General features: G+C 44.0%; 1 protein-coding gene across 2 annotated transcripts; it reads left to right on the forward strand.

The window, feature by feature from the left end:
• The first annotated feature begins 323 nt into the window (after positions 1–323).
• On the forward strand, positions 324–27456 carry LOC128407225 (cholesterol 24-hydroxylase-like). Of its 2 annotated transcripts, XM_053375313.1 has the most exons (15): positions 324–512; positions 4248–4325; positions 5908–5989; positions 8824–8897; positions 10359–10445; positions 11158–11296; positions 12238–12348; positions 12827–12983; positions 14582–14644; positions 15457–15529; positions 16641–16725; positions 19062–19172; positions 20554–20642; positions 21991–22057; positions 27165–27456. In XM_053375313.1, the coding sequence occupies exons 1-15, from the start codon at positions 376–378 to the stop codon at positions 27330–27332; spliced, it is 1521 nt and encodes a 506-aa protein (XP_053231288.1). In that variant the 5' UTR covers positions 324–375; the 3' UTR covers positions 27333–27456. The 2 variants fall into 2 exon arrangements, with proteins under 2 accessions (XP_053231288.1, XP_053231297.1); XM_053375322.1 differs by lacking the exon at positions 21991–22057 and having other exon boundaries at positions 27165–27284.
• Positions 27457–27982: the final 526 nt, after the last annotated feature.

Genomic DNA, 27982 nt, shown 5'->3' on the forward strand with positions numbered 1-27982 from the left:
CTGAAGGCAGCCCTGTTTAGGGAAGATTTTAATGTTTAATAGATTATTGTTATTTTAATATTCTGTTGGGAGCCGCCCAGATGGGCGGGGTATAAATAAATGATGATGATGATGATGATGATTACTCTCAGTCCCAGTTCAGTCCGATGTGAGCACCACTTGCACAAAACTGACCGGGTTTTTATTTCTTTCCTAGGGGAAACCGTTATGGATCCTTGGAAAAGTGCCTCTGCAGCTGAGTTAGCAATTGCGCGCGTGCTGTATCTTTAAAGGGAAAGGCCTTTTGCGCGCTCGCTCCTCCCAGTTAAAGGCCTTTTTTGCCTGACAGAGGCGGATGTTGGTTTCGCTCCTGCCGCAGCTGAGCTCTCCGCCGCCATGGAGGCGCTGGAGGTGATCTGGGGCTTGCTGCGCCTCTTGCTGGCCGTGTCCCTCCTGGCGTTTGGCCTCTACTGCTGCTACCTAAAATCTATTCATATGAAATACGATTACATCCCCAGCGCCCCGAGGGCGAGGTAAGAAGCGGGAGCGTCGACAAGTTTCCTTTCCCGATTCTATCCAGGGAAGCAGGATAAACTACAGAGCAGCAGTCAGCGGCCTGGATCCCACCCCCCACCCCCCGATGCTGGCTGGGGTTAATGTGACTTTTAGCCCCAAATATCTGGAGGGTAGTAAGCTTCCGAGGGTAGTTTCTTCCCAGTACAATCCGTGCGTTTTTACGCAGAAAGAAGCCCCCTGCTATGTTCCAGGGGACTTTCCACGCATGCCTATGTTTGCTCAAAAGTAAGCAAACTTCAATGGGGTTTACTCTCTCGTAAATGGCGGGTTTAGGATTTGGAGGTTCAACCTCCCCCACTCCCCCACTCCTTCCAAGCAGCCTGTTTATGATGCATCTTGGTCACGCGCTATCCAGTTCATTTTCCTTTGGCTTCTTTGCTTTTGGCAAAGATCCAGGCTGGAGCAAATTCATGTCGCACAGTTGAAGTCGGTTTGGTATTCTACTTGCTCAAAGAACCCCCTCCCCAATTCAGACCCCCCCCCCGGTTTTTTTCATCGATAAGGAAGGACATGGGGGAAATGGACCGGATTGTTTGCAACATCTACAACCTCCCCGCAATCAGTTTGCAGTGGATACTCAATAAATAGCAGGTGTCGTCCAAGCTTTTTGCAAACTTTGTGCAAATAAATCCCGAGGAACATTAAAAAAAAAAAGTCGTCCGGTTTGTTTGTTTGTTTGTTTGTTATGCAACAGCAGATCAGCTTGAATTGTGGAACTTGCATTTGTGTTTGAATCGTGTCGGAAATTAGTGGCAGTCTGGTTGTATTCCACCTGTCTCTTCTGGGATAGAAGCAAGAGCTGTGCCAAGAGACTCCTGCTGTTTCAGATTCAGATCTTATTGCATGAACAATGTTGAGCTTTAAATAATGTTTTAAATCCCCCCCCCCATAGAAGTACAGTCTACTGTGGAGGGGACCACACTGCAGCAGAGAGGAGTTTATGGCAATCTTGCAATGCAGTCCACTGTAGATGTAACAGGTAACAGGTGGGGCCAAGGCTGGCCTAGACTTGAAGCCAAAACCCACCCACCCCCAAAGCAAAACACCCTGCAGAATGCCGAGAAACTAAAATTGCACCCCCTCAGATTCCTTCCCAGCTTGTGGAAGTCCAGGCAATTTCACAAAGAAGCTTTGTGTGCAGTTCCATACCCCTTGCAGCTAGACCCATGCTTCTAGATATTAAATAAGAACTCAAGATACCGTATTTTTTGCTCTATAAGACTCACTTTTTCCCTCCTAAAAAATAAGGGGAAATGTGTGTGCATCTTATGGAGCGAATGCAGGCTGCGTAGCTATCCCAGAAGCCAGAACAGCAAGAGGGATTGCTGCTTTCACTGCGCAGCGATCCCTCTTGCTGTTCTGCCTTCTGAGATTCAGAATATTTTTTTTCTTGTTTTCCTCCTCCAAAAACTAGGTGCGTCTTGTGATCTGGTTTGTCTTATACAGCAAAAAATACGGTAGTTTTTAAACCTTACATATGAAGCAAGAGCTGGGTTAGAATGAGCATAGACACCACAGCTGGCAACTGTCTTTTGTTTCTTGGGCAGTGGGCAGTGTGGTGCAGTGGTTAGAGTATTAGACTGAAGCTCTCTAGATGGAACTGGGCAAGTCACACACTCTCTCAGCCTAACCTTCATCTCTGGGTTGCCGTGAGGCTAAAATGGAGAAGAGAGAAAACATGCAGCACCATCTTGAGCTCCTTGGGATATTACTACTATTGCTGTTATTATTTATTAAATTGGTATAGCGCCCTTCATCTGAAGATCACAACATGAAAATACAAAACGAGAACATGAAATGCACATTAAAAATAAAAAGCAAACCAATAACCCTCCTCCCACAAACACATTTAAAGGGACATAGAATGATGTGATAAATCAGGGACTGCCAAGCTTGGCACCTCCTTTGGTGCCCCTGGGTTGAACCATAATTCCCCGATTCCCAGCTTCCGTTTTTTTTATTTTTAAAGTTTTAGAATGTTCGGAACCTGAGATAGGAGGCAAGGCCAACATTCTCATTCCCCCCCCCCCTACTCATCTCTTGGTGTTTTACCCTCCCTTTGGAATAATTTGCTGCCCCAAGAAGAATTCCTGTGTAACCCCAGTATTTGAGAGAAGGAAAGGTCTAGATGTGGTCTGGGCAGGGGGGAGCAAGGGATTTCCACAGGCAGCTCCATCAAAGTCAAGTCCAACAGCTGGGTACTCTTCTGAGTCTTGATGTTGTAAGCGGTTCTTAACACGCTGGCATTTTCCAGACATATGCCTCTTCTGCAGGACGGGATCCACAAGTTTGCCCTGTTCAGCTGGCAGATAATTGGGGGGCGGGAGGAACTGCCATAGTCTATGTACTGTTCTCATTCCACCCATAAAATTAGCAAGACTGTGTATAAATCTGGAGAGGAGTCATTGGCTGGTGATAGAATTTGTGTATTGTATGTCAAATCACGCCAACCTAGCAGTTTGAAAGCACGTCCAAGTGCAAGTAGATAAATAGGTACCACTCCGGCACGAAGGTAAACGGCGCTTCTGTGCACTGCTCTGGTTTCGCCAGAAGTGACTTAGTCATGCTGGCCACATGACCCGGAAAAACTGTCTGTGGACAAACGTCGACTCCCTCGGCCAGTAAAGCGAGATGAGCGCCGCAACCCCAGAGTCGTTCACGACTAGATTTAATTGTCAGGGTCCTTTACCTTTTTTTTAATGTCAAATCACACAGCTCTACCCTACTCCAACTCCCTGGTCCTGAACTGGGTAACTTTGTCCCTGAAGGACCAGGTGCGCAGCCTGGGAGTCATTTTGGACTCACAGCTGTCCATGGAGGCACAGGTCAATTCTGTATCCAGGGCAGCTGTCTACCAGCTCCACCTGGTACACAGGCTGAGACCCCACCTGCTCGCGGACTGTCTCGCCAGAGTGGTGCATGCTCTGGTTATCTCCCGCTTGGGCTACTGCAATGCGCTCTACGTGGCGCTACCCTTGAAGGTGACCGGGAAACTGCAATTAATTCAGAATGCGGCAGCTAGACTGGTGACTGGGAGTGGCCGCCGGGACCACATAACACCGGTCCTGAGAGATCTGCATTGGCTCCCAGTACGTTTCCGAGCACAATTTAAAGTGTTGGTGGTGACCTTTAAAGCCCTAGACGGCCTTGGTCCAGTATCCCTCAAGGAGCGTCTCCACCCCCATCGTTCAGCCCGGACACTGAGATCCAGCTCCGAGGGCCTTCTGGCGGTTCCCTCATTGCGAGAAGTGAGTTTACAGGGAACCAGACAGAGGGCCTTCTCGGTAGTGACGCCTGGCCTGTGGAACGCCCTCCCATCAGATGTCAAGGAAATAAGCAGCTATCTTATCTTTAAAAGACATCTGAAGACAGCCCTGTTTAGGGAAGTTTTAAATATTTAGTGCTGTATTGTTTTTAACACTCGATTGTGAGCCACCCAGAGTGGCTGGGGAAACTCAGGCAGATGGGCGGGGTATTAATAATAATAGTAATAATAATAATAATTAATAATTAATAATTAATAATTAATAATTAATAATTAATAATTATCATCATCATCTTGCTGGCTGTGGAGCCAGCCTTGACAATGATTAAAGGGGCAGGATCCATGTCCTCCTTTTCACCTGACTGCATCTTCCATGTATGTGTGTGCCTTACATGCCTTAAATTCTGCCTTTACCATTTTTTTGCAGCTTTTTCTTGGGCCACCTGCCAATGCTATGGGGAATGCTGAAAAATAATGAATGTGCTCATCAGCTCTTCTTGCAATGGTATGTAAAAAAATAATAATCAAGTAGTTTAAAATATGAGATAATAAATTGCATTGCCAGCAGTCTATATGGTGTCTTGGTTTGTTTGTTTTTTTAAAAAATATTTAAATGCATGTCTGCAGACAGAAGCTGTTCTTTTTGAAATTTTGTGTGGCACCTACTAATTGTACATACTTCGTCAATAATAAAATAATACGATAACTAGTTCTCATCCGGTTCAGAAGAAGTGTGAAAACTCCAAATGTTAGCCTCGCTGAAGAAGCAGATACTTGGGTGTGATGTAATCTTGTGTTTGTGGTGTTGAAAGCTGATTAGCCAATGTAGAAATTTGCTTTGTTTGCCTGGGTACTGAGAGTGAACCTTTGATCATGTGATGAAGCTACTGAGTTGCAAATATGCCATTTGGAAAGGGTGGTGGCTGTTAGTCCCTCTCTGACCCTGACAAGTGATAATATTGCTTAACATTACATATTTTGTAAGGTGCCAAGCCTGTGCTGCACAGCACAAGACATTGTATGTATGTTTTTGATGTTTTAATTCTGTTGTAAATAAAGTTTTGTCAGTAAAAGTTTGAATAATATTACCGTGGGCCTCGGCAATGTTTCATTTCCAAAGGAGTCGGTTCTTATGCTTCCAGTCGCTTCAGACTGCGCAATATTTAATATCTGCAACAGGGAATGCCTTCTTTGGGGCCGCCGCCACCTCTGAACTTCTGAGGGAGGTGGAATTTCCACTGCTGAACATAACACCTCAAGGGGTGTGTAGGGGGCAGTCTGTCAGTTATTTGAGGCACAAGTCATTTAGGGCTTTAAAGGCTAGTGTGAGCAGATGTTGGGCTCATAAAGGAACCAGCAGCCAATGCAGCTGTTTTAGAACAGGGCTTCTAAAGGAAACCCCAGCAAATAATCTGGCCGCTGTGTTTTGGACCAGTTGAAGGTTCTGAGTCATCTTCAAGGGAATGTCCCTGTAGAATACATTGCAGTCATCCCATCTGGAAGTTACAGGAGCAATGGAGTACTATGGGCAGTTCATCTCTCTCTTGAATATCTTATATATACTCCAGCTGTCCCTATATGCTGGGGAACATATTCTCATATCCCTGACACTAAAGATACAGCTTTTTTTTTAAAGCGAGCTCATTCATGTTCAGGAATTTCCTTTCAAGTCTTTACACAGCAATGACCTTAGAAAGAAAGAAAAATACGATGTCTCTTGTTCTAGTGCAGTGGTACCTCTGGATGCGAACGGGATCTGTTCTGGAGCCCCATTCTCATCCTGAGCAGAATGCAATCCACGTCTGCGTGTGCGCGGGTTGCGATTCACCACTTGGGAGCATTCGCATGACGTAATTTTGAGCGTTTGCGCGAGCGGTGAAACCCGGAAGTAACCCGTTCTGTTACTTCTGGGCCACCGTGGAACGCAACCTGAAAACGCTCAACCTGAAGCGTATTTAAGCCGAGGTATGACTGTATGTGCTTAGTATGGCAGCAGCATTTCTTACACCTTGTTTGATAGATAAATATGGTCATTAACTTGATCGTATGGTCACTTTTTACTACTGTTCAAATATCTTCCTTCACAGGGCTAATGAATATGGACCCATCTTGCGTTTTAATGCCTTTCACAGAGTCGTAGTATTGGTATTAAGTCCTGAAGGAGTAAAGGTATATTTTGCGGTTTTCCCCTCTGAGCATGAAAATGAAAGTGATTTTTCAGAATTCCAGTATTTAGTGTATTATGCATCATTCCCTCTTCCAGGGAACTCTAGGAGTTGTAGCTTTGTGAAGACAGTAGGTAACTCCTAACAACTCCCAGCACATTGATCAAACTACAACTCCCAGGATTCTTTGGGAGAAGTCATAACTGATAGAGATCTTGACTCTTTGTTGTTTTAGAGTCTTTGACTCCTTATTACAAACCACTTGAGTACATTTTTAAATATATAGTAAGTGGTCTATTGTCACGGGTGGCACTGTGGTCTAAACCACAGAGCCTAGGGCTTGCCAGTCAGAAGTTCGAATCCCCGCGACGGGGTGAGCTCCCGTTTCTCGGTCCCAGCTCCTGCCAACCTAGTAGTTCGAAAGCACATCAAAGTGCAAGTACCGGTAGAGAAACAGGTACCGCTCCAGTGGGAAGGTGAACGGCGTTTCCATGCGCTGCTCTGGTTCACCAGAAGCGGCTTAGTCATGCTGGCTGCATGACCTGGAAGCTATACTATCCCTCGGCCAGTAAAGCGAGGTGAACGCCACAACCTCAGAGTCGTTCGACTGGTGGTCCCTTTACCTTTAAGTGGTCTATAAGAGGACTAAATTATCCCCACCCCCACCCTCCAACTTCACCACATTACAAGTAGCTCAGGAAGACTGCTGAATCACACACTTCCCAGCATCTCCGATTTAATCCCTATGGTTCAAACCATTTGTTTTCCCAGTAGAAGAGATCCGTACATTTGGATTAAATATAGCAGGGGTGCAGGAATTAGAATTACTAAGGAAATGGAAGGAGATGGATATGAGGGATATAATTCATTCAGAGAGCCTGCGTTCATAAATAGACCGATAACAAAAAGTTCACTTCACAGGAATTGCCTTGTGGTGCTTTCAAATTTGCCATGAAAAGCAATCATAAATTTTTACTCGGTGATTGCTGTGCTCCTCAGTGCACTTTTTTGGAAGTAACGTTCCCTGAGTTCAATACCAATTAAACATGTTTAGAATTATTATTAATAATAATAATTAAATTTGTATCCTGCCATATACCCACAGGTCTCAGGGAGGTTCACAGGATAAAATCACGATATAAAAACACAATACTTCAGGCATGGACAAACTCTGGTCCTCCAGATGTTTGGGACTACAATTCCCATCATCCCTAGCTAACAGGACCAGTGGTCAGAGAGAATAATTAATAATAATAATAATTTATTTATGGAATGATGGGAATTGTAGTCCCAAACATCTGGAGGGCCAGAGTTTGCCTATGCCTGCAATACATCATCAAAATAAAAGCAAGAGCAACCCAATAATCCCCCCAACCCCACATTTTAAAAGGGCATTGAATGTCAGTCAGACAAAGGCCTGGTTAAAGAGGTATGTTTTTGCCTGTACAGTGGACCCACTACTGGGTAACCTGTAGGTTTCCCTTTGACATTCTAATAACAAACTTCCCTGCTAAGTCCATCTTGGCTGAGTGCCAGCCTCACACCCAGTTAAACATATCTTCTTCTTTTTTGGAATATTTTTTGAATTTTATAACAAATAACGATACAAATCTCATTCATCATGTTATTTACAATTATTCTCCCTCCCCTCCTCTGGACTTCCCTCAACTCCCCCTCTGCTGAGTTATTTAGTTTTATTTATTGTATCCTGATTTTCCTACACAAAAATAAAACCCCTTATCATTTCCTTGAAATATCTGTTACTCAAGTGAAATTGTGAAAGTTTATTCAAATCCTGCCAGTGAATCCAGTCCGTTCTGTTGTTTCTGCAGATAAACTGTAAATGGTTCCCAGACTCTTTTGAAGTCCTTTTTGTCCTTCTCTCGTAGTTTATCTGTTAGCTTAGCCAATTCTGCGTAGTTCATCAGCTTTTCTTGCCATTGTTCCTTTGATGGTATTTCTTCCGTCTTCCAATATTGTGCAATCAAGATTCTTGCCGCTGTTGTAGCATACATAAATAATGTCCATTTTTCTTTTGGCAGCTCTTGATTTGAGATACCTAACAAAAAGACTTCAGGGTGTTTAACAAAATTAATTTAAAACATTTTTTTCAATTCATTATAGATCATTTCCCAATATTTCAATGTTTTTGCATTCCCACCACATATGATAAAATGTTCCTTCCTTTTCCTTACATCTCCAACATCTGTTATTTTCTTTCCTAAACATCTTTGCCATTTTTACTGGTGTGACATACCATCTATACATCATTTTCATGTAATTCTCTCTTAATAGTATGCAATCTGTGAATTTTATATCAACTTTCCACAATTTTCCCCACACCCAGTTATACATATCTGAGGTTTCTCTGAATCAGCATTTGTTGATTCTCCGCGGACCTACAGAATGTGTCTTACAAAAAGGCATTTAAAACTTTTTTGGGGAAATACTCTGACACCACTTATTGGGTGAACACATTGAACCCTCTCAAGGCAGAAAGGTGAAGACCTCCCAGCCCGCCCCAAATTTAAATACCCCAAATCCCACACTCTAAACACTGGTGGGATGGAGGAAGCCCTGTATATCTTATTCCCTCTTCACAATTTTAGAGGGGGGTATTCATTGTGACCACATGAATTACCATATTTTTCCTGCATAAGACTATATTTTTTCCTAAATTTTTGAAGTTTAAAATAAGGGATCATCTTATACATGGATAGTGCATATTCTTAATTTTGAGTCCCCAAAAATAGGGGGCATCTTATACATGGGGGTTGTGTTATACATGGAAAAATACGGTATATGTGAATACGGACTGACAAAATGATTTAATTTTAGGAGTTCCTGATGTTACCACAATACCCAAAGGATCCAGTTTCATATGGACGTCTTTTTAATTTATTCGGTGTACGGTAGGTAAGATGTACTTAGCTAAGATGTACTGGTATGTGGCGTGTGGGATGAGAAAATTCCATTGATTCAGAAAAAGGTTGTGATCTTTAATGCCACCAGGCAGGTGAATTTCTTCAGGCTCTGTTATATGCAGAAATGGATAGCACTGAATAACTTGGGTTCAGGATTTCTTAAGGACCGCCTGAGCCCTTATATCCCAACCCAGTCACTGAGAATATCCTGAGGAGCACTGTTCATTGTCCCCCCATCTTAACAGAGCGCTGACTGGCTTCAGCTGGAAGTTCAGTATTTTGCTTTGCTAGTCCCAGGCTAAAGGATGTGGATGGCGCTGTGGGTTAAACCACAGAACCTAGGACTTGCCGATCAGGAGGTTGGCGGTTCGAATCCCCGTGACGGGGTGAGCTCCCGTTGCTCGGTCCCTGCTCCTGCCAACCTAGCAGTTCAAAAGCACGTCAAAGTGCAAGTAGATAAATAGGTACCACTCCAGCGGGAAGGTAAACGGCGTTTCTATGCGCTGCTTTGGTTCTCCAGAAGCTGCTTAGTCATGCTGGCCACATGACCCGGAAGCTGTACGCCGGCTCCCTCAGCCAATAAAGCGAGATGAGCGCCGCAACCCCAGAGTCGGTCACGACTGGACCTAATGGTCAGGGGTCCCTTTACCTTTACCTTTTAGTCCCAGGCTATGGACCACCCTCACAGCAGAGATTTGGCAGTCATCCTTACAGCTAACTCTTGGGAGACCTACTTTATGTGGACAGGTCTATTCAGCTCTCATTCCCCCCCCCCCCAAGATGAGCCTGTCATTTTAAATGATTATTTTGTACACCACCTTGATATTTTCTATGAGTGGGCAGTACACACATTTTTTAAAATAAACAAATAAATAAAAAGTGCAGGAAATGCTGTGCGATCGAGGTGTCGAACCTATGAATTGGTGACAACAGACCCCCAAGTGCCAGATGGCATTTCTAAGCGGTTTCTTACAGATATTGGAGCAGCATAGGAGACAAGATAAACTCAAAAGTCTAAGGTAGTGACCCAAGAATATCCTATTGCCACTTTCTGGAACTGACACTGGAGGGAGTTCTGGAAGCCCTGTCAATCAGAGAAGAGGTCAGTTCTTCTTCAACTCAGTCTTGGGCTGATTAACATCCAATACCCTTTTAAATGTGTTACTGGGGGGGTATTGTTATGTTTTTGTGCTTGCTTTTATTATGCATTTTGGGTTTTCTCCCTCCTGTAATGAAATTTTCTGTTTTACATTTTAGAATATTCATTTAAACAATCTTAAAATATCAGTGACTTCCCTTCTTCTCTTTCCATGGTTCATTTTGCATAACTTAAATCCCTGCATATTTTACATAAACTATACCATTCAGTATTCCATTATTACAGTGGTTTAGAACATGATTTCAAAACTGGTCCTGAAATAGTAATAAAAATTCTCCATCGTTTTTCAGATTTTTAGGAAATGGCTTGGTGACTGATAGTGATTATGACCACTGGCACAAGCAGCGGAAAATTATGGACCCGGCCTTCAGTCGCAAGTAGATATTAACTGAATGTCTTTTCTTAAGTGATGCTGCGCATTTCGGTTCATGTTAATAACCTAACCACCTATCTCTAAATGTGCTTATGGCTCAATTTGCAGATAGCACTAACCCAAACAGCATGAATGTATGAATGTGCAGGCTTCTGGAGAGGCAATCGTGACTGTTTTACTTCTCCTCTTGTTGCTGCTGTGAGCTAATCCATGATTTGGGTTAGCAGGTTGTCTGAACCAGGATTCATGGTTTGTCTCCCTCCAGACAAACCATAGGCTGTGTAAAACCCAAGGACAAACCTTGGTTGCAGTTTGGCGCAAGACAAATCATGAATGTGGGTTTGGACAATATACTAAGACAAACCACAGCTTAGCTCACAGCAGCAGGAGGACCAGATGTGTAGAGGAGCAAAGTAGCCACAATCTCCTCTCTTGAGAACCAGCACGTCCATGCTAAGCTATAGTCCAAGTAGCTGTGCTGTGTTTCACCTCCATATTGGAGGCAGAAATAATTCTCTGTGTGTTGCTGGAAGCCACAGAAGGCGAGAATAACCTTGTGCTTGGGTCTTGCTTGCTTGGCCACTGTGAGAACGGAATGCTGTACTGCATGGGCCATGGGCCTGATCCAGTTAGCTCTAATATTCATTTCCACACCTTAGACAGCTTCCAGTTTGACCGCAAAGTCCTGCCTTTGCTTGCTTTTATTAATTTCACAGTTACCTGATGGGCTTGATGGGGCCCTTTAACGAGCAAACAGAAGAGCTTATGAGGGTGCTGGATGAAAAAGCCGATGGAGAAACTGCAGTGGATGTGATGAGCCTGCTGAAACGCGTGACGCTGGACATCATTGCAAAGGTACTCGCCGGATGAATTTCCTGTTTCCATTAAGGAGCAGGGGATGCCTCTCATTCTGAGTCAAATTGAGTCAAATGGCAGCACAAAGGAGAAGTTTAATATGGGAGAAAAGGGTGTTGGGAAGCCCTCACCCTTTTGGGCTAACACATAGGTAAAGGAAATCTTACATTGCATGTCTGTTGAATAGAGCCACAGCACAAATAAATAATTTCTGCCAAGTATCCAGAGGAATGCTGCAATTCACCAGCTCAACTTTCACCCAGCTTCATAAGACATGCAAAGCTGACATCAGAATAATAACAATGTGTTGTAACTATTTTTTTAATTGCTGTTGCTGTTTTAATTGTATGGAATTCACGTTGGCTGGCTTTAATAGTGTTTAATTTTGGTTTCATTTTTGTATATTTCTGTGCCAGGACCTTCAGGTAAAAGGCAGGCTATATATATGTTAAGTAAATACAGTGGTACCTCGGGTTAAGTACTTAATTCGTTCCGGAGGTCCGTACTTAACCTGAAACTGTTCTTAACCTGAAGCACCACTTTAGCTAATGAGGCCTCCTGCTGCCGCTGCGCGCTGGAGCACGATTTCTGTTCTTATCCTGAAGCAAAGTTCTTAACCTGAAGCACTATTTCTGGGTTAGCGGAGTTTGTAACCTGAAGCGTATGTAACCTGAAGCGTATGTAACCTGAGGTACCACTGTATATAACAAAATGTACACACGCATACACAGCCTGTTGTGTTTCTGACCAAGAAGCCAAGGGCTTTTTAATGTTCCTGTAACTCTTTTGTGAACAAAGCTGAACCCCACAGGTATAATGTACCGAAACATTTCCTCCTCTTTGGTGTTTAAAAGGCTTGAGAAATAGAGATCAAGGTTGAACTGCAAAGGAGGATGGCAGAATGCAAAGATGTTTTAGATCCCCTTTCTTCACATTATCAGGTAGCCTTTGGCCTTGAACTGAACACCCTGCATGATGAGACCACGCCTTTTCCGCATGCGATGTCCATGATCATGAAAGGACTGGGTCAGTCACGCAGTCCATCATTTAAGGTCAGTGCAGGCATTTCTCGTGGAACTCTGACCCTCTCTGAAGCATACATTATTGCTTGTCAAGCTTATTCCAAGAGTCTTGGACAAATCCTTTTGGGAAACTGGCAAGTGATGTTATAACTTAGTTCTTTTGCACCCTAGCATTCCTGCGCCACTAGATATGCCTTGAACATTTTTGCTTGGGCTTGCCCTGTTCTTCCTACCTGTTTCCAGACTGTCTTGTACAACTGTAGGACCCGCGTAGATTTTGCATAGCTGTTTTACTGCTGATCACTCAGCGATCTCTGATATGTGGGAATGGACCATTCAACACCTGCTGGTCACAAAGGATGCTTGTTTAAGGGATCATAAACTGCCAATGGGCCACAGCTATCTTCTGTCTTAGCAGGTGGCTTTTGTTGACAGCTACGCCCTCCAGTAATATGTTCTTGGTTTTGCTCTGCTCTGCTCCTCATGATAGTATCTGTTATCTGTCCAGTATCTGCCAAAGTACAGGAAAGAAGTGAAAGAGGTTCAGGAGAGCTTGCTACTGCTGCGCCGTTTTGGCAGCCAGTGTATTGAACAGAGACGCAAAGCCATCCAGAATGGGGAGGAGATTCCATTGGATATTCTGACTCAGATACTGAAGAGTGCAGGTAGGAGACTCCTTTTTTAATATGCTGGTTTTCTGGTTTACACAAATAAATACAATAAATTTCATCCATCGTCCACTCATTTCCTTATCTGCCGCTCTGCCGAGCCATGACCTCCCTCGCTCCCTCCAACCAGTTTTCCTTTTTCAATCTACTTCCCGCAGTCTCTTCTTATTTTCCCAGTCCACGTCGTAAGATTTATTTCAGTCCTGCTAGTGTCTTCAGGTTCCTACACTTATTATTTATATAATCCATAAATTTACTCCAATCTCTTTGGAATTTTGCTTCCTCCTGGTTTCGGATCCTGCAGGTCAGTTTTGCTAGTTCCGCATATTCCAACATCTTGGTCTGCCACTCCTCCATGAATGGCAATTCTTGTACTTTCCATTTTTGGGCAAACATAAATAACCTTTGATCCACTTTTTCAATTTCCTCTCCCATCAAGCCCAGCAAAAAAGCTTCTGGCTTTTTGGGAAAGGTATATTTAAACATCTTTTTCACTTCATTGTAAATCATTTCCCAAAATGATTTTGTTTTCTCACATGACCACCACATGTGGTAAAAGTCACCATCCTTATCTCTACACTTCCAGCATAATTTACTACTCATCCTAAACATTTTTGCCAATTTCACAGGTGTCAAGTACCGTCGGTACATCATTTTCATTGTATTTTCTTTTAAGATGGTACACGCTGTAAATTTTAAGTTCTCGTTCCACAGTCTCCCAACATTGAGTATGATGCGTAGGTAAGGTAAAGGTAAAGGGACCCCTGACCATTAGGTCCAGTTGTGACCGACTCTGGGGTTGCGGAGCTCATCTCGCTTTATTGGCCGAGGGAGCTGGTGTACAGCTTCCGGGTCATGCGTCTGGCAAACCAGAGCAGCACACGGAAATGCCGTTTACCTTCCCACCGCAGCGGTACCTATTTATCTACTTGCCCTTTGACGTGCTTTCGAACTGCTAGGTTGGCAGGAGCAGGGACCGAGCAACGGGAGCTCACCCCGTCGTGGGGATTCAAACCGCTGACCTTCTGATCGGCAAGTCCTAGGCTCTGTGGTTTAACCCACTGCGCCACCCGCGTCCCTGATGCGTGGGTAGGAGACTCCTTTTGAAGGAATCATAGAATTTGAAAGGACCAAATGTAGGATGGGGAACACTTGTCTCACTAGCAGTACACATGGAAAGGATCTTGGGGTTTTGATGGACCATGAGCTGAACATGAGTCAACAGTGTGACGCAGCAGCAAAAAAAGTGAATTCTATTTTAGGCTGCATCAACAGAAGTATAGAGTCCAGATCAAGGGAAGTAATAGTACCACTCTATTCTGCCTTGGATAGACCACACCTGGAATACTGTGTCCAGTTCTGGGTGCCACAATTTAAGAAGGATGATGACAAGCTGGAACTTGTGCAGAGGAGGGCAACTAGGACAGTAAGAGCTTTCTGACAGTAAGAGCTGTTTGACAGTGGAAGAGTCTCCCTTGGGAGGTTGTGGACTCTCTCCTTGGGGGTTTCTAAGCAGAGGTTGGATGGCCATCTGTCATGGAGGCTTCCTTTTGGGCAGGGAGGTCAGCCTCACTCTTGGTTTCCTGTCTTGACAGCTGAGGAAGGGGACTGCGATGCTGAAATTCTCCTGGACAATTTCGTCACTTTCTTCATTGCAGGTTGGTAGATCTATATTCCTTTTTTCCTTCCATCCTTTAATTATGAACTGACCCAGACCTTGTGATCATCATTTGAGGCCCTTCCTCATGGGCCTCCTATGTGAGAGATCTGGAGGGTGGCAACATGAGACCAAGGCCTTTTCTGTGGTGGCTCCCCGCTTGTGGAATGCTCTTCCCAGGGAGGTTCGACTGGCGCCTTCATTATATATCTCCAGGCACCAGGCGGAAATGTCCCTCTTCAACCAGGCCTTTGGCTAATTAAACAATCTGTGGCCTTTTAAACTGAGTGGTAGTGGTGATATTGTTTTTATTTGTTATTACGGTATGTATTTTTGTGTTGTAAACCAACCTGTGATCTTCAGATGAAAGATGGTATAGAAATTTAATTTGTTGTTGTTTAGTCGTTTAGTCGTGTCCGACTCTTCGTGACCCCATGGACCAGAGCACGCCAGGCCCTCCTGTCTTCCACTGCCTCCCGCAGTTTGGTCAGACTCATGTTTGTAGCTTCGAGAACACTGTCCAACCATCTCGTCCTCTGTCGTCCCCTTCTCCTTGTGCCCTCTATCTTTCCCAACATCAGGGTCTTTTCCAGGGAGTCTTCTCTTCTCATGAGGTGGCCAAAGTACTGGAGCCTCAGCTTCACAATCTGTCCTTCCAGTGAGCACTGAGGGCTGATTTCCTTAAGAATGGATATGTTTGATCTTCTTGCAGTCCATGGGACTCTCAAGAGTCTCCTCCAGCACCATAGTTCAAAAGCATCAAGAAATTTAATAGATTGTAATAATAAAGTAATTAGATTCCCTGTCCTGCAGGTCACGAGACCACTGCCAACTTGTTGTCTTTTACCATATTGGAACTGGGACGGCAACCTGACATATTGAAGAAGTGGGTGAAGTTCGCCATTCCCTTTTATTCTTCCTTTATTTATGTTTCTATTTTTTAGCAGGTCCCTCCTACCCATTGATGGTCCGTTGAGTTATTTTATGCACTCTGTGTATGTCTAATGTTATACAGTGGTACCTCAGGTTACATACACTTCAGGTTACAGACTCCACTAACCCAGAAATAATACCTCGGGTTAAGAACTTTGCTTCAGGATAAGAACAGAAATCATGCTCTGGCAGCGCGGCGGCAGCAGGAGGCGCCATTAGCTAAAGTGGTGCTTCAGGTTAAGAACGAACCTCTGGAACGAATTACGTACTTAACCTGAGATACCACTGTATCCAGAAACTGGAGAAAGGAAAAGGAGCAAAAGGTGGTGCACAGAGTTCTCTTCCTCCCCATTTTATCTTCACAACAGCCCTGTGAGGTAGGCTAGGCTGAGAATGAGTGACTGGCCCATGAGCACCTAGTGAGCTTCACGGCTGAGTGAGGATTTGAACCTTGGTCTGCCAGGTTTTAGTCCAACACTCCAACCATTATACAGGTTGCATCTCCCTTCTCTCTATATGTGTTGAACTGTGTCCTGGATTGTAACCACCCAGGGCACCTAAACTGGCTATGATTTGGGAGCAATTATTTCTTATCTCTGGACGAACCGAACCAATATGCATTTTGACTGTGTGAGTGAATTATGGTGCTGCTTAGTCCTAGGAAGGTACCGTATTTTTCGCTCTATAAGACACACTTTTTCCCTCCTAAAAAGTAAGGGGAAATGTGTGTGTGTCTTATGGAGCGAATGAAGGCTGTGCAGCTATCCCAGAAGCCAGAACAGCAAGAGGGATCGCTGCGCAGCGATCCCTCTTGCTGTTATAGCTTTTGGCTTAGCTGTGCGAAGCCTCTTCAGGGCAGCGGGATGAAGGCTGTTCTGGGATTCAGAATATTTTTTTTCTTGTTTTCCTCCTCCAAAAACTAGGTGCGTCTTATGGTCTGGTGCGTCTTATAGAGCGAAAAATATGGTAAATACAGATACTTTCAAAGGTAGATGTCTGCCTTTTAGCATAATAAACAATCCACGGACATTTGAGTAAAATTTCTCCTGCATTTCCTTCTTAAGACTTCAGGCTGAAGTGGACGAGGTCGTTGGGGTGAAGAGAGATGTTGCCTATGAAAATCTCGCAGAGCTTAAATACTTATCACAGGTACACTTGGAGAATGCTCTGAAAAGATCCTAGTTGCCCAGCCATTAAGAGTAAGACATTGGTTTTAAGATGAAACTTGAGGCCTCATTTTAGAGCAAAGAATATCTCAAAGCTCTTTAGCTGTAATATTAACACCGTGAGAGAGAAAAAATCTCAGTTTCTCATAAGGAATTCTCATTGTGCAGAGAAATCTTATCTGCTGCATCAGCCTCCAGAAGAATAAGTGTGATATTGTGATACCTTTTTAACTGTTCAAACACTGGATATGCAATGACTCTAATTCTTCCTGGTCCATCCCTATAGCAGTAGGGAAGTTCAACTTGTACCAGTAGAAAATCCCTTAGTGCAGGAGCAGCCAAGATGGTACTCTCCAGATGCTTTGGATTACAGGTCACCAGCCAGTGGCTAGGGATGGTGGGAGGGCACTGCATTAACTATCTCTTCCTTACATCACATTACTATGTGGTCCTTTCGTTCGGGCATGGTGGAATAAATATGCCTCTGTTACTCATTTCTTGTGCACAGATCTTATTCGGTTGTGCTTCCTTTATGCAGTGGTACCTTGCTTCTTGAACATAATCCATTCTGTTTTTTGTTTTTTTTTAAAGTATTTTTATTAATTTTAATGTACAATTTTTTTTAAAGACATACCACACAAATTCTTACATACATATTCTTATTTGGACTTCCTTCAACACCTCTGATAATCCTCCGTCCTAATCACTTCTCCTGCAATTCTTAACTTAATATTGCCTTTATATTTCTTAACAAATCATCTCCCCCTTTCCATTTTTACAATATTTCTTAAGTTACTCCTCACAGAACTTCTTGTAAACCTACAAATGTAATTTGATCATCACAAATATTTTTCAAATACTCCATAAATTTAGTCCAGTCTTCGGTGAACCTCTGGTCCCGCCGGTTTCGGATCCTTCCTGTTAGCTTATCTAATTCTGTGTAGTCCATGAACATAATCCATTCTGGAAGTCCGTTTGACTCTCGACACGTTTGAAAACCAAGGCGTGGCTTCTGATTGGCTGCAGGAGCTTCCTGCACACAAGCAGAGGCCACATCGGATGTTCAGCTTCCAAAAAACGTTTGAAAACCGGAACATTTACTTCCGGGTTTTTGGTGTTCGAGTGCCGATTGGTTCATCAACTAAGCTGTTCGAGAACCAAGGTTCCACTGCAAATTCTATAAACTGTCCTGTTCTATATTCTGTTACCATTGCATTTTCTGAGCACTCAGAGAACATTGTTTTGATTGGGGGGGGGGCCTGCAATCCTTTCCCTTGCACAGCATGCCAGTTTTTGCTGTGTTTGCCCTGTCTTCTAATTTTCAGTTTTTAAAAAGCTAGGAGAACTCGCAGTCTCTCCTGGGGACTAGATAACAAACTATTGCTGCTAGTAGGATACTCCTACAACAATGTAGGTAGATGAGGCTCACTTTTTCTGGGTTTGCAAAATGAACAATCTTGGTTTGCATCCCTGATAAGTGCTTATCTGGCAGTCAACCCCACTGAACACAGGGGCTGCATTTGGCCACAGCACAGCACTCAGAGAGCAAGCCTAGCTTCTCGCTGGGTTCTTGCACTTTTCCCTTCCCTCTCTTCTGGTATGGTAACAAGAACATCAGAAACTTCCGTTTCTGGTTTAGATGAACCACAATTCAGTGTGTCATCAGACCTCTAAATACAGTCGTACCTTGGTTTTCAAACAGCCTAGTTCTCGAACGTTTTGGTTCCCGAATGATCAAAACCCAGGAGTGCGTTTTCTGGTTTTTGAACATTCTTTTGGAAGCCGAACATCTGACAAGGCTTCCGTGGCTTCCGATTGGCTGCAGGAGCTTCCTTCAGCCAATCAGAGGGCGCACTTTGGTTTCCAAACATTTTGGAAGTTGAGACTTCCAGAACGGATTTCGTTTGACTTCTGAGGTACGACTGTGCTGTTTAATCTTGTGAAACTTTCTTAACTGCTCATGGATGTGTTTGAAGAAAAGAGGAAGCAGTCAAACCCAGAGAGATAATTCTGGTAACACTAAACCATGGTTTGCCATTGCTGGCAAAGCAGCTCATTGAGACGTACTTCTGAGTAGGCATGTGTAGCCTTGCGCTGTAGATTTCTTTTTTTATTCCCCTTCCGCAAGAAAAATACAAAGTAGGAAACTTACAGGGGAATTAAGGCTGAGAACAAGTTATTAGTTCAAATAGCCCCAATAAACTTGTGACTGAACCGACTTTCTATGGGAAGAATTCCAGATGAAAATCCAACCCTTCCATTTAACAAATCATGCTAGCTGGTGAAAAGAAATGGCTCTTTTTACCTTTACCCTCTTAGGTTCTCAAAGAATCCCTGCGGTTATATCCACCAGCTCCAGGAACTGTCCGCTGGACAGAAAAGGAATGTGTCATTGAAGGAATCAAAATTCCAGCAGAAACCACTTTAATGGTGAGTCTTGTTTGGACGCCATGTGCTGTTATCTAACACATTGGAATTCAACACCAAACTTCCCCTGATGCAACAGACTTTTATGTCCAGGGCAATGTATGTGCTGTGATTCTCTAAGGGGATAAGAAAGCAGTAGAATCAGCTCATGGCTTGTGGTGGGGATGGTGAATGGGGAGAGGGCCTTCTCAGTAGTGGCCCCCACCCTGTGGAGCGCCCTCCCATCAGATGTCAAGGAAATAAACAACTATCTGACTTTTAGAAGACATCTGAAGCCAGCCCTGTTTAGGGAAGTTTTTAATGTCTGGTGTTTTGTTGTATTTTTAATATTTTGTTGGAAGCAGCCCAAAGTGGCTGGGCAAACCCAGCCACATGGGCAGCGTAAAAATAAGTTGTTGTTGTTCATTATCCTTACTGTGGCAAACCTAGGCAAGAGACATAGTAATATCTCAAAGACTGTACTGAATAATTCATTGGTTCCTTGCATCTCTCTGTGATGAATAGTAATAATTGCTCAATAGGGCCATGCATTAGGATTGCCATATTTCTAAAAGTAAAATTCCTGACACTCACAAAGTTGTTTAGCTTTTTTGGGGGGGGAAACCTCCCCCCCCGAGTGATTTTAAGCTTTTGGAGCTGTTTCCACTGCTCCCCCCACTGACATCATTTTTACACCCAAAAACCAGTCTACCATGCATGACTAAGTTTAAAAAAAAAGTTATGCAAATCTCCTCCTTAGAATGACTAGCAAAAGCTGAATTAAATTGTGCAAGCTGTAAATTATGTGAAATGCAGGATGACATGCAAATTAACTTACCTCGCAATCCTATACATGCCTACCCTGTCAAGTAGAGGAGATTACATATGGCATATAGGATTACTATGTTCATTTCATAATTGATACAGCTTGCAGTATTGGGTTTTTGGATTGTTGCATTATTTTTCTTCTTCTTTTAATCACAGAACGATTGGTTTTGTACCCCACTTTACCAGGCAAATTTTCCACTCAAAGCAGCTTTTAATGTCTAAAATAACACAATGGTTTAACAAAATGATGTTAAGCTATAATGAAGCAATGAAATATTAAAAAGTGGATCGGGAGAGACACACTAACTGATAATTGTATGCTAGGAAATGTGTACTTAGTGGGGGTGTTCAGTGTGATCACTTATAGTTATTATTAAATGCTTTTAATATTTCTTTGCTCACAGTTAAGTCGCCTTGAGCCCTTTAGGAATAAGGCGATGCATGTTCTGTGCAGGACTAATCGGAGAAAGGAACCAGGACTTAATTAAAATACTGTATGCATTTGCCTCTAACTTTGAACAACCAATGTTTTTAAGAGTCATATATACAAATGTAAACTGCTCTGTTCCCTTGGCAGTTCAGCACCTATGTCATGGGACGTCTGGAAATGTTTTTCAAGGATGCGCTGGTCTTTGATCCTGAGCGATTTAGCAAAGACCAGCCGAGGTGAGTCCCTTTGTTATTTGTTCTAACAAATAATAATAATAATAATAATAATAATAATAATAATAATTTATTTATACCCCAGCCACTCTGGGTGGCTTCCAACAGAATATTAAAATACAATAGTCTATTAAACATTAAAAGCTTCCCTAAACAGGGCTGCCTTCAGATGTCTTCTAAAAGTCTGGTAGTTGTTCTCTTTGACATCTGGTGGGAGGGTGTTCCACAGGGAGGACGCCACTACCGAGAAGGCCCTCTGCCTGGTTCCCTGTAACTTGGCTTCTCGCAGTGAGGGAACCGCCAGACGGCCCTCAGCACTGGACCTCAAAAATACGTGGTGACTGTCATTGAGACTACTAATTCTTAAGATTTTCAGAGGGCTTGAAGAAAATATCAGAAATTTTTGAATGCCAAACACGACATTAGGACAGGTATTGGAAGTGTCTGCCGGGTCGGGGTGTAAGAAGGCATCCATTTCTATTGCAATCCATCTTCGTTGTGTGCAGTGCTGTCTCCATTCTGCTGCAGTTTGTCATCTGATTAAAAAACTTACATTATTCACCTCGCTGTCTGATGCGGTGGAATTTGACGTTGTTAATTATGTTATTCCATCCCATTCATTTTGGTGCAAAGGAAATGCAATGCACACAGAGAACCAATCATAATCGATTGCATACCACTTGCAGACTGAAAACAGCAGCAACAGTGAATATTGATTGTATTTGCTGGATTGATTTCCCTTTGGCTCATGGAACGAATAAGCAAACATCAAATTCTCCTGCGTCTGTACCAGCAGACTATAAAATTTTCTGCCACATGTTGGACTTTCTAGACCTTTTCCCTTACTTGTGATAAAAACTTAAGAGTTTCCAGTAAATGGCAACATTCACAAAATTATTTCAGTTATTTAGGGTTGCTATGTGACCAGGGATAAAAACAGGCTTGGCTTCTTTCTGTGCTTTTTAACAGCAGCTTGATCTGTAGAAATTAATTGACAGAGCTTTTTTGGGCATAAGCAGAGATCAGGAAGTGACTATGACTATTGTCAACCTGCTATTAAATACAACACCTAAATGGGAAGGTTCAGTCATAAAGCAAGGTCCCAGGTTCAGTCCTCAGTACTTCGAGGTAGGGCTAGGAAATACTCCCTGCCTGAACCCCTGAAGACCTGCTGTCAGCTAGTGTAGGCAATATTGAGCTAGATGGACCAATATCTGACTCTGTATAAAGCACCTTACTGTGTTCCTATGTTCATTAGCAGCTATAATCTATGCTGTTGCTTAGAAGGAAGCCTTTCTGGTGTTTTCAAAACCATCTTATTCTTGTCTGTCTTGTTTTTGTGACGGTTTAGGCCGTCCTTTTGCTATTTCCCATTTTCCCTGGGACCTCGTTCCTGTATTGGGCAGATATTTGCACTGGTAAGTAAAGCAGTCCGCTGGTCAAGTGATGCAGAAGATAGGTCCCTTTGTTTGAATTGCATCCCCTCCTCTTCTGCTTTTATGGAGTCCTACTTGCTGCTGCGGGAGGTGGGTGGCGCTGTGGGTTAAACCACAGAGCCTAGGACTTGCCGATCAGAAGGTCGGCGATTCAAATCCCCGTGACGGGGTGAGCTCCTATTCCTCGGTCCCTGCTCCTGCCAACCTAGCAGTTTGAAAGCACGTCAAAGTGCAAGTAGATAAATAGGTACCGCTCCGGCGGGAAGGTAAATGGCGTTTCCGTGCGCTGCTTTGGTTCGCCAGAAGTGGCTTAGTCATGCTAGCCACATGACGCTGTACACCGGCTCCCTTGGCCAATAAAGCGAGATGAGCACCGCAACCCCAGAGTCGGCCACGACTGGACCTAAATGGTCATGGGTCCCTTTACCTTTTTACTTACTGCTGCAGGCAGGAGTGGAAGCTGAGTTAAGGTACTAGTGGAGTAACAAGATGGGAGACCCAGTGGCGATCTCAAGGATGCCTCAAAATTTTTAGTGGAAGAAGCATCATTTTATAAAGAAAAGATGAAGAACCTGTAGCCCCCCCCCTCCGGTGTCGTTGGACTTCGACACCCATCAACACGAACCAACATGGCCAAAGCCATGGTTTCAGAAGCTGGTGTCACAGTCCGGTTCATGGGCAATCGAAGTCCTGGCTGGGGACGTCGGGACCAGGGGCAAGATGGTGGGGTGGGAGCAGGAACGGGAGTCCAGAAGCCAGGAGTCAAGAAGCCGAGGGTCCGAGGGTCAGGAAGCAAGGAGTCACAAAGGCAGGGGTCCAAGGACCAAGGAGTCACAAAGGCAGGGGTCTGAGGAGCAAGGAGCCAAGGAGCCAAACGCAGCAAGCCAGGGAACGTGTTGCTGTGGCAAAGAGCTGAAGGGAAATGCTGGCCTTATATCCCTTCCCGGCTCTTGCCACCAGGAGCTGTGAGTTATCAATCGGCCTCACCTGTGAGGCCGCGCCTTGCCTCTTCAGAACAAACTTAGGAAGGCCCCAGTCCTGGTCACAGGGCCTGGCTCCTGCACGCACACCTGACAGCTGGCTTCTTTCAGCAACCCATAGTTAAGATCAACCACAGTTTAGGGTTCCAGACAGAATGCTAAACGGTGGTTATTGGAAATCAGAATGGGAAGCTTCCAAACTGATGGAGAAGAGAAGGGAGCATGTGAGTTCAAGGCTTACTTAGACTCGTTCTGGTCATCCTAAACTATGGTTTTAACATGTGGATGGGGGACCTCAGGCCCAAGAGCTGAATGCAGCCCATCGAGCCCTTCTATCTAACCCTTGATGACTACCCAGGTGAAGCCACTCTCTGGCCTTGCTACTCACCACCCTCAAATGCTTTTGATTGGCTAGAATTGGTCACTGAACTGTGGTCATGCATCTTGCTTGCCCAAATGGAGGATGAAAATGGGTGTCAAAGGTGCATCCAGAAACATGGCTGGAACGTAGCATACTGTGAGAGTCCTAACGCTTGCTCAACCCACCTCTTTCCTCTGGCCCTGCTCCCTTACAAGGCTAGCACCCCCTTAAAAGTTAACCAAAAAGGAATTAGGCCCTTGGATTAAAATGTGCTGCAACAATCAAAAATATAACTTTTTTTAATCCAAAAAACAAACAAAAACCCCTTGGTTTGGGCCTTCAAAGGTACTCAGTTAATGTAATTGAAGGTGACACCTGACCAGTGATATCTGTCACCTCTGAGTGCACTTTCAACCAAGGAATTTTGGTTACACAGATTTACAATTGTCTTTTCACCATTTTCAAGTCTGAACAAGTGGCTGGTGGCTGACTTGCACGTAGTTTTTAAGAGCGAGGTGTCTCCCCAATCTGGCATGCACTCTGGGAGCAATGTACTCAGTCTAGGAACTTCGTAGTCACTGTGGTTTGGGATTTGTGCAATCAGGGTGTAACCAGTGAGGAAATAGCAATATACTGGGAAATGGGTGTGAGCAATGTAGGGTTCTAAGGATTTCTTAAAACAAGGCCACCAGAAACTGTGTACAAAATTGTGTAAATTGAAGGAGCTCTTGAAATATGCTCTAGGAAGGCTCCCATTTAATTTGGGTTGCAAAATACATTATTAATTAAACATGCTACAGTTGTGGGAAGCAATAATAATAATAATAATAATAATAATAATAATAATAATAATACAGTGACATCTTACTTTGTGGGAAATTTTGTTAGCGCATAATTGGGTATTGGTAGGTTTTGTTATAAGGACGACCTTGTGGTGATTATACACCTAAAGTTGGCAATTTTGGGGCAATGATAACTGAGACAAATCAGACATGTCAATTGTGCAGTTACCATCCCCCCCCCCGCATTTGAACAAATCATATTAGGTTTGCTTTTTATTTTTAGAAGGTCCTGCAAGCACTTATGTGCTAAAGATGTAGGGTATTTAATGTTTAAACCATCAATAACAAGTATACAATGTTGAATGAAAACAAGAAATGGCAAGGGTTAAGATTCCACAGAAACAGTGAGTGCTTTTTCAAGTTGAGACGATATGAAGAATGCCATCTTACATTTTAAAAAGCAACAATAGCCATGCTGGTCCATAAGTAAAAGTGGTCAATACCTTTATTAGGATCAACAAAAATGTCACGAAATAGTGGCATGGTTTCATGTTCTCCAGAACGCTTAGAATCAGGTAGAATTTCCACTAAATTCACGCTCCATTTTTCTCAGTAATCTTTGCAACCACAGCTTTAATTCAAATGCATTTTTAAAAAACTTATTTCCAATTTATTTATACAGTGGGACGCGGGTGGCGCTGTGGGTTAAACCACAGAGCCTAGGACTTGCCGATCAGAAGGTCGGCGGTTCGAATCCCTGTGACGGAGTGAGCTCCCGTTGCTCAGTCCCAGCTCCCCCCAACCTAGCAGTTCAAAAGCACATCAAAGTGCAAGTAGATAAATAGGTACCGCTTTGGCAGGAAGGTAAACGGCGTTTCCGTGTGCTGCTCTGTTTCACCAGAAGCGGCTTAGTCATGCTGGCCACATGACCTGGAAGCTGTACGCCAGCTTCCTCGGCCCATAGAGCGAGATGAGTGCCGCAACCCCAGAGTCAGTTACGACTGGATCTAATGGTCAGGGGACCCTTTACCTTTACCTTTACCTCTGGTTATGAACTTAATTCGTTCTGGAGGTCCGTTCTTAACCTGAAACCATTCTTAACCTGAGGTACCACTTTAGCTAATGGGACCTCCCGCTGCCACCGCGCTGCCGCTGCATAATTCTGTTCTCATCCTGAGGTAAAGTTCTTAACCCGAGGTACTACTTCCGGGTTAGTGGAGTCTGCAACCCGAAGTGTTTGTAACCCAAGGTGTTTGTAACCCGAAGTACCACTGTACACTGCTTTTCACCACAAATGGTCACAAAGTGGTTTTCCACTACCAACAATAAAACTATCAATCCATCAAAATAACACAAGTGTTCAAAACAAAAATCACAGGTTAAAAACACATTCAGTAAGTCGACATGGCACAACTTGCTTAAAACACCCACTGAGTGCAGAAGGAGAAGGAGGAGGAGGCATGTCTGATCTCAGCTTAGGATGCAGGGCCACAGAATTGGGCCCACAACACTGACTGCACACTGGATACAAGCTGTGCATCTGAGCCATGGGAAACCACTAACAGAGACTGTCCTGAAAATCTCAGAGATGGGGAAAGAGATATAAGGTATTAAGGAATCCAGCTGGCATTGTAAAGAAAGAATTCAGAGTGTACTTAGAGCGTGTTCCTGGTCCTTCCTTTCTGAAGTTGAATTGTTAGGCATCACATGACATCAGGTGGTCAACAAGCACCCACCTGTCAGAAGTGCAGAGAGTACCTTGGTTCTCAAACCTAATCCGTTCTGGAAGTCCATTCCAAAACCAAAGCATTCCAAAACCAAGGCACGTTTTCCCATAGAAAGTAATGCAAAATGGATTAATCTGTTCCAGACTTTTAAAAACAAGCCCTAAAACAGCAATTTAACATGAATTTTACTAATGAGACCATTGATCCATAAAATGAAAGCAATAATCAATGTACTGAACTATAAAATAAATAAGACAGTATTGTAGATGATAGAAATAAAAATGATTATTTTTTCTTACCTGCACTGATGATAGTTACTGTTTGGATTTGGGGGGTGGGGTTTTTATTAATCCATTTCCACAGTCATACAATCAATCAGTCAGTAGGTGAACTGGGTTCCACACAGGCACAAAAACAAATCAACCGAAAAAGCCTCAAAAAAAAAAAAAGGCACCAAACTTAATCAGTTCTGGAAGTCCGTTTGACTTCCAAAATGTTCAAAAACCAAGGCAGAGCTTCTGATTGGTGCGGGCGCCCCGGAAACAATACCCGGCAGCCACATTGGATGTTTGGCTTCCAAAAAACATTTGAAAACCAGAACCCTTACTTCCAGGTTTTTGGCGTTTGGGAACCAAGGCGTTTGAGTACCAAGGCATTTGAGAACCAAGGTACCACTATACTGGATTGGGGCTGCCGGTTGCATCCTTATTTCAGGTTTAACTTTCTGTATTGTGGTCCAGGAGGATTCCAAGGCAAGTGTTCTCTTACCCCATGTGTCCAGAGAATATACAGTGGTACCCCAGGTTACATACGCTTCAAGTTACACTCCGCTAACCCAGAAATAGTTCTTCAGGTTAAGAACTTTGCTTCAGGATGAGAACAGAAATCGTGCTCTGGCGGCAGCAGGAGGCGCCATTAGCTAAAGTGGTGCTTCAGGTTAAGAACAGTTTCAGGTTAAGAATGGACCTCCGGAACGAATAAAGTACTTAACCCAAGGTACCACTGTATAGATATATTTGAGCACTAATTTGAGCAAGGGGGAGAGTCTTGCTGCTCTCAATAGGTGGTGACAGTCAGTATTAGCTGGTAAGCTTCCCTTATTGACCACCTGGGGAGAAGGGCTTGTGAAGGGACCCCATGAATGTCACACAGAGTCACTTGGAAGGACAGGATGAAAATGCAATAAAATTAAACACACCGAGCTCACTATTCTATTTTGGTTTTGTTTGCTTATAACAGATGGAGGCTAAAGTGGTGATGGCCAAGTTCCTGCAGCGGTTTGAATTCCAGCTGGTGCCGCCTCAGAGCTTTAAGATTCAGGACACAGGAACACTGATGCCATCGGATGGTGTGGTGTGTCGGCTGAAGCCACGCCGTCAGATGGGCGGGGATGGAAATACTTATTAGAACGTGTTTAAAAGTGCACTTTATACATGGAGAGAATAATTGGGCGCACTCTTCCCACCTTGGATCAAATCAGGTGTCATAAGAAAGCTGCAGGGATAGTGCAGGATAGTGCGCACCCCGGAAATGACAAAGACTCTCCTCCCTGGAAGAGAGGGGAGTGGTTGTGGGCGGGAGCCCGAGCTCCGCCCCTGGCCGGGGGCCTTAGCCCCCGCCCCTCCTCACCTGGCTGGCGCCCACGCCCACCGGAGGCAGCCAACCAGGTGTCTCCGGGGGGCGTGTTTAGCAGCTTAATGCTGCGGCTCCAGCTCCGCCTCCTCCTCAGTCGTCGTCGTCCCGCAGCGAGTCACCCACCCTCCACTCCCATTTAGCTCAGGGTCTAGGTTTTTTGGCCTTGCTATGGACCTTAGGTTGGTCGCCCCGGTTGTCTGGGGGGCCTGGTAGGAATTTTTCCATTTGGCATTAGGCTTTTTGGTTTTTTCGCCTACCTCGTAGCAATCGTCACAACTTTTGTGGTATTGGTGGGTAGGTTAGGCATTGGATTCATGTGTGTCAAGGGCTAGGTGTGGCCATCGCCTATGCTATCTACCGTGGGTTATTCCGTTAAAGGAATCTGGCGGTCGTGTATTCCGTCCGATGCCTGCTTGGCGGGA

This window comes from Podarcis raffonei, chromosome 1, assembly GCF_027172205.1.
Source record: "Podarcis raffonei isolate rPodRaf1 chromosome 1, rPodRaf1.pri, whole genome shotgun sequence".
NCBI lineage: Eukaryota > Metazoa > Chordata > Lepidosauria > Squamata > Lacertidae > Podarcis > Podarcis raffonei.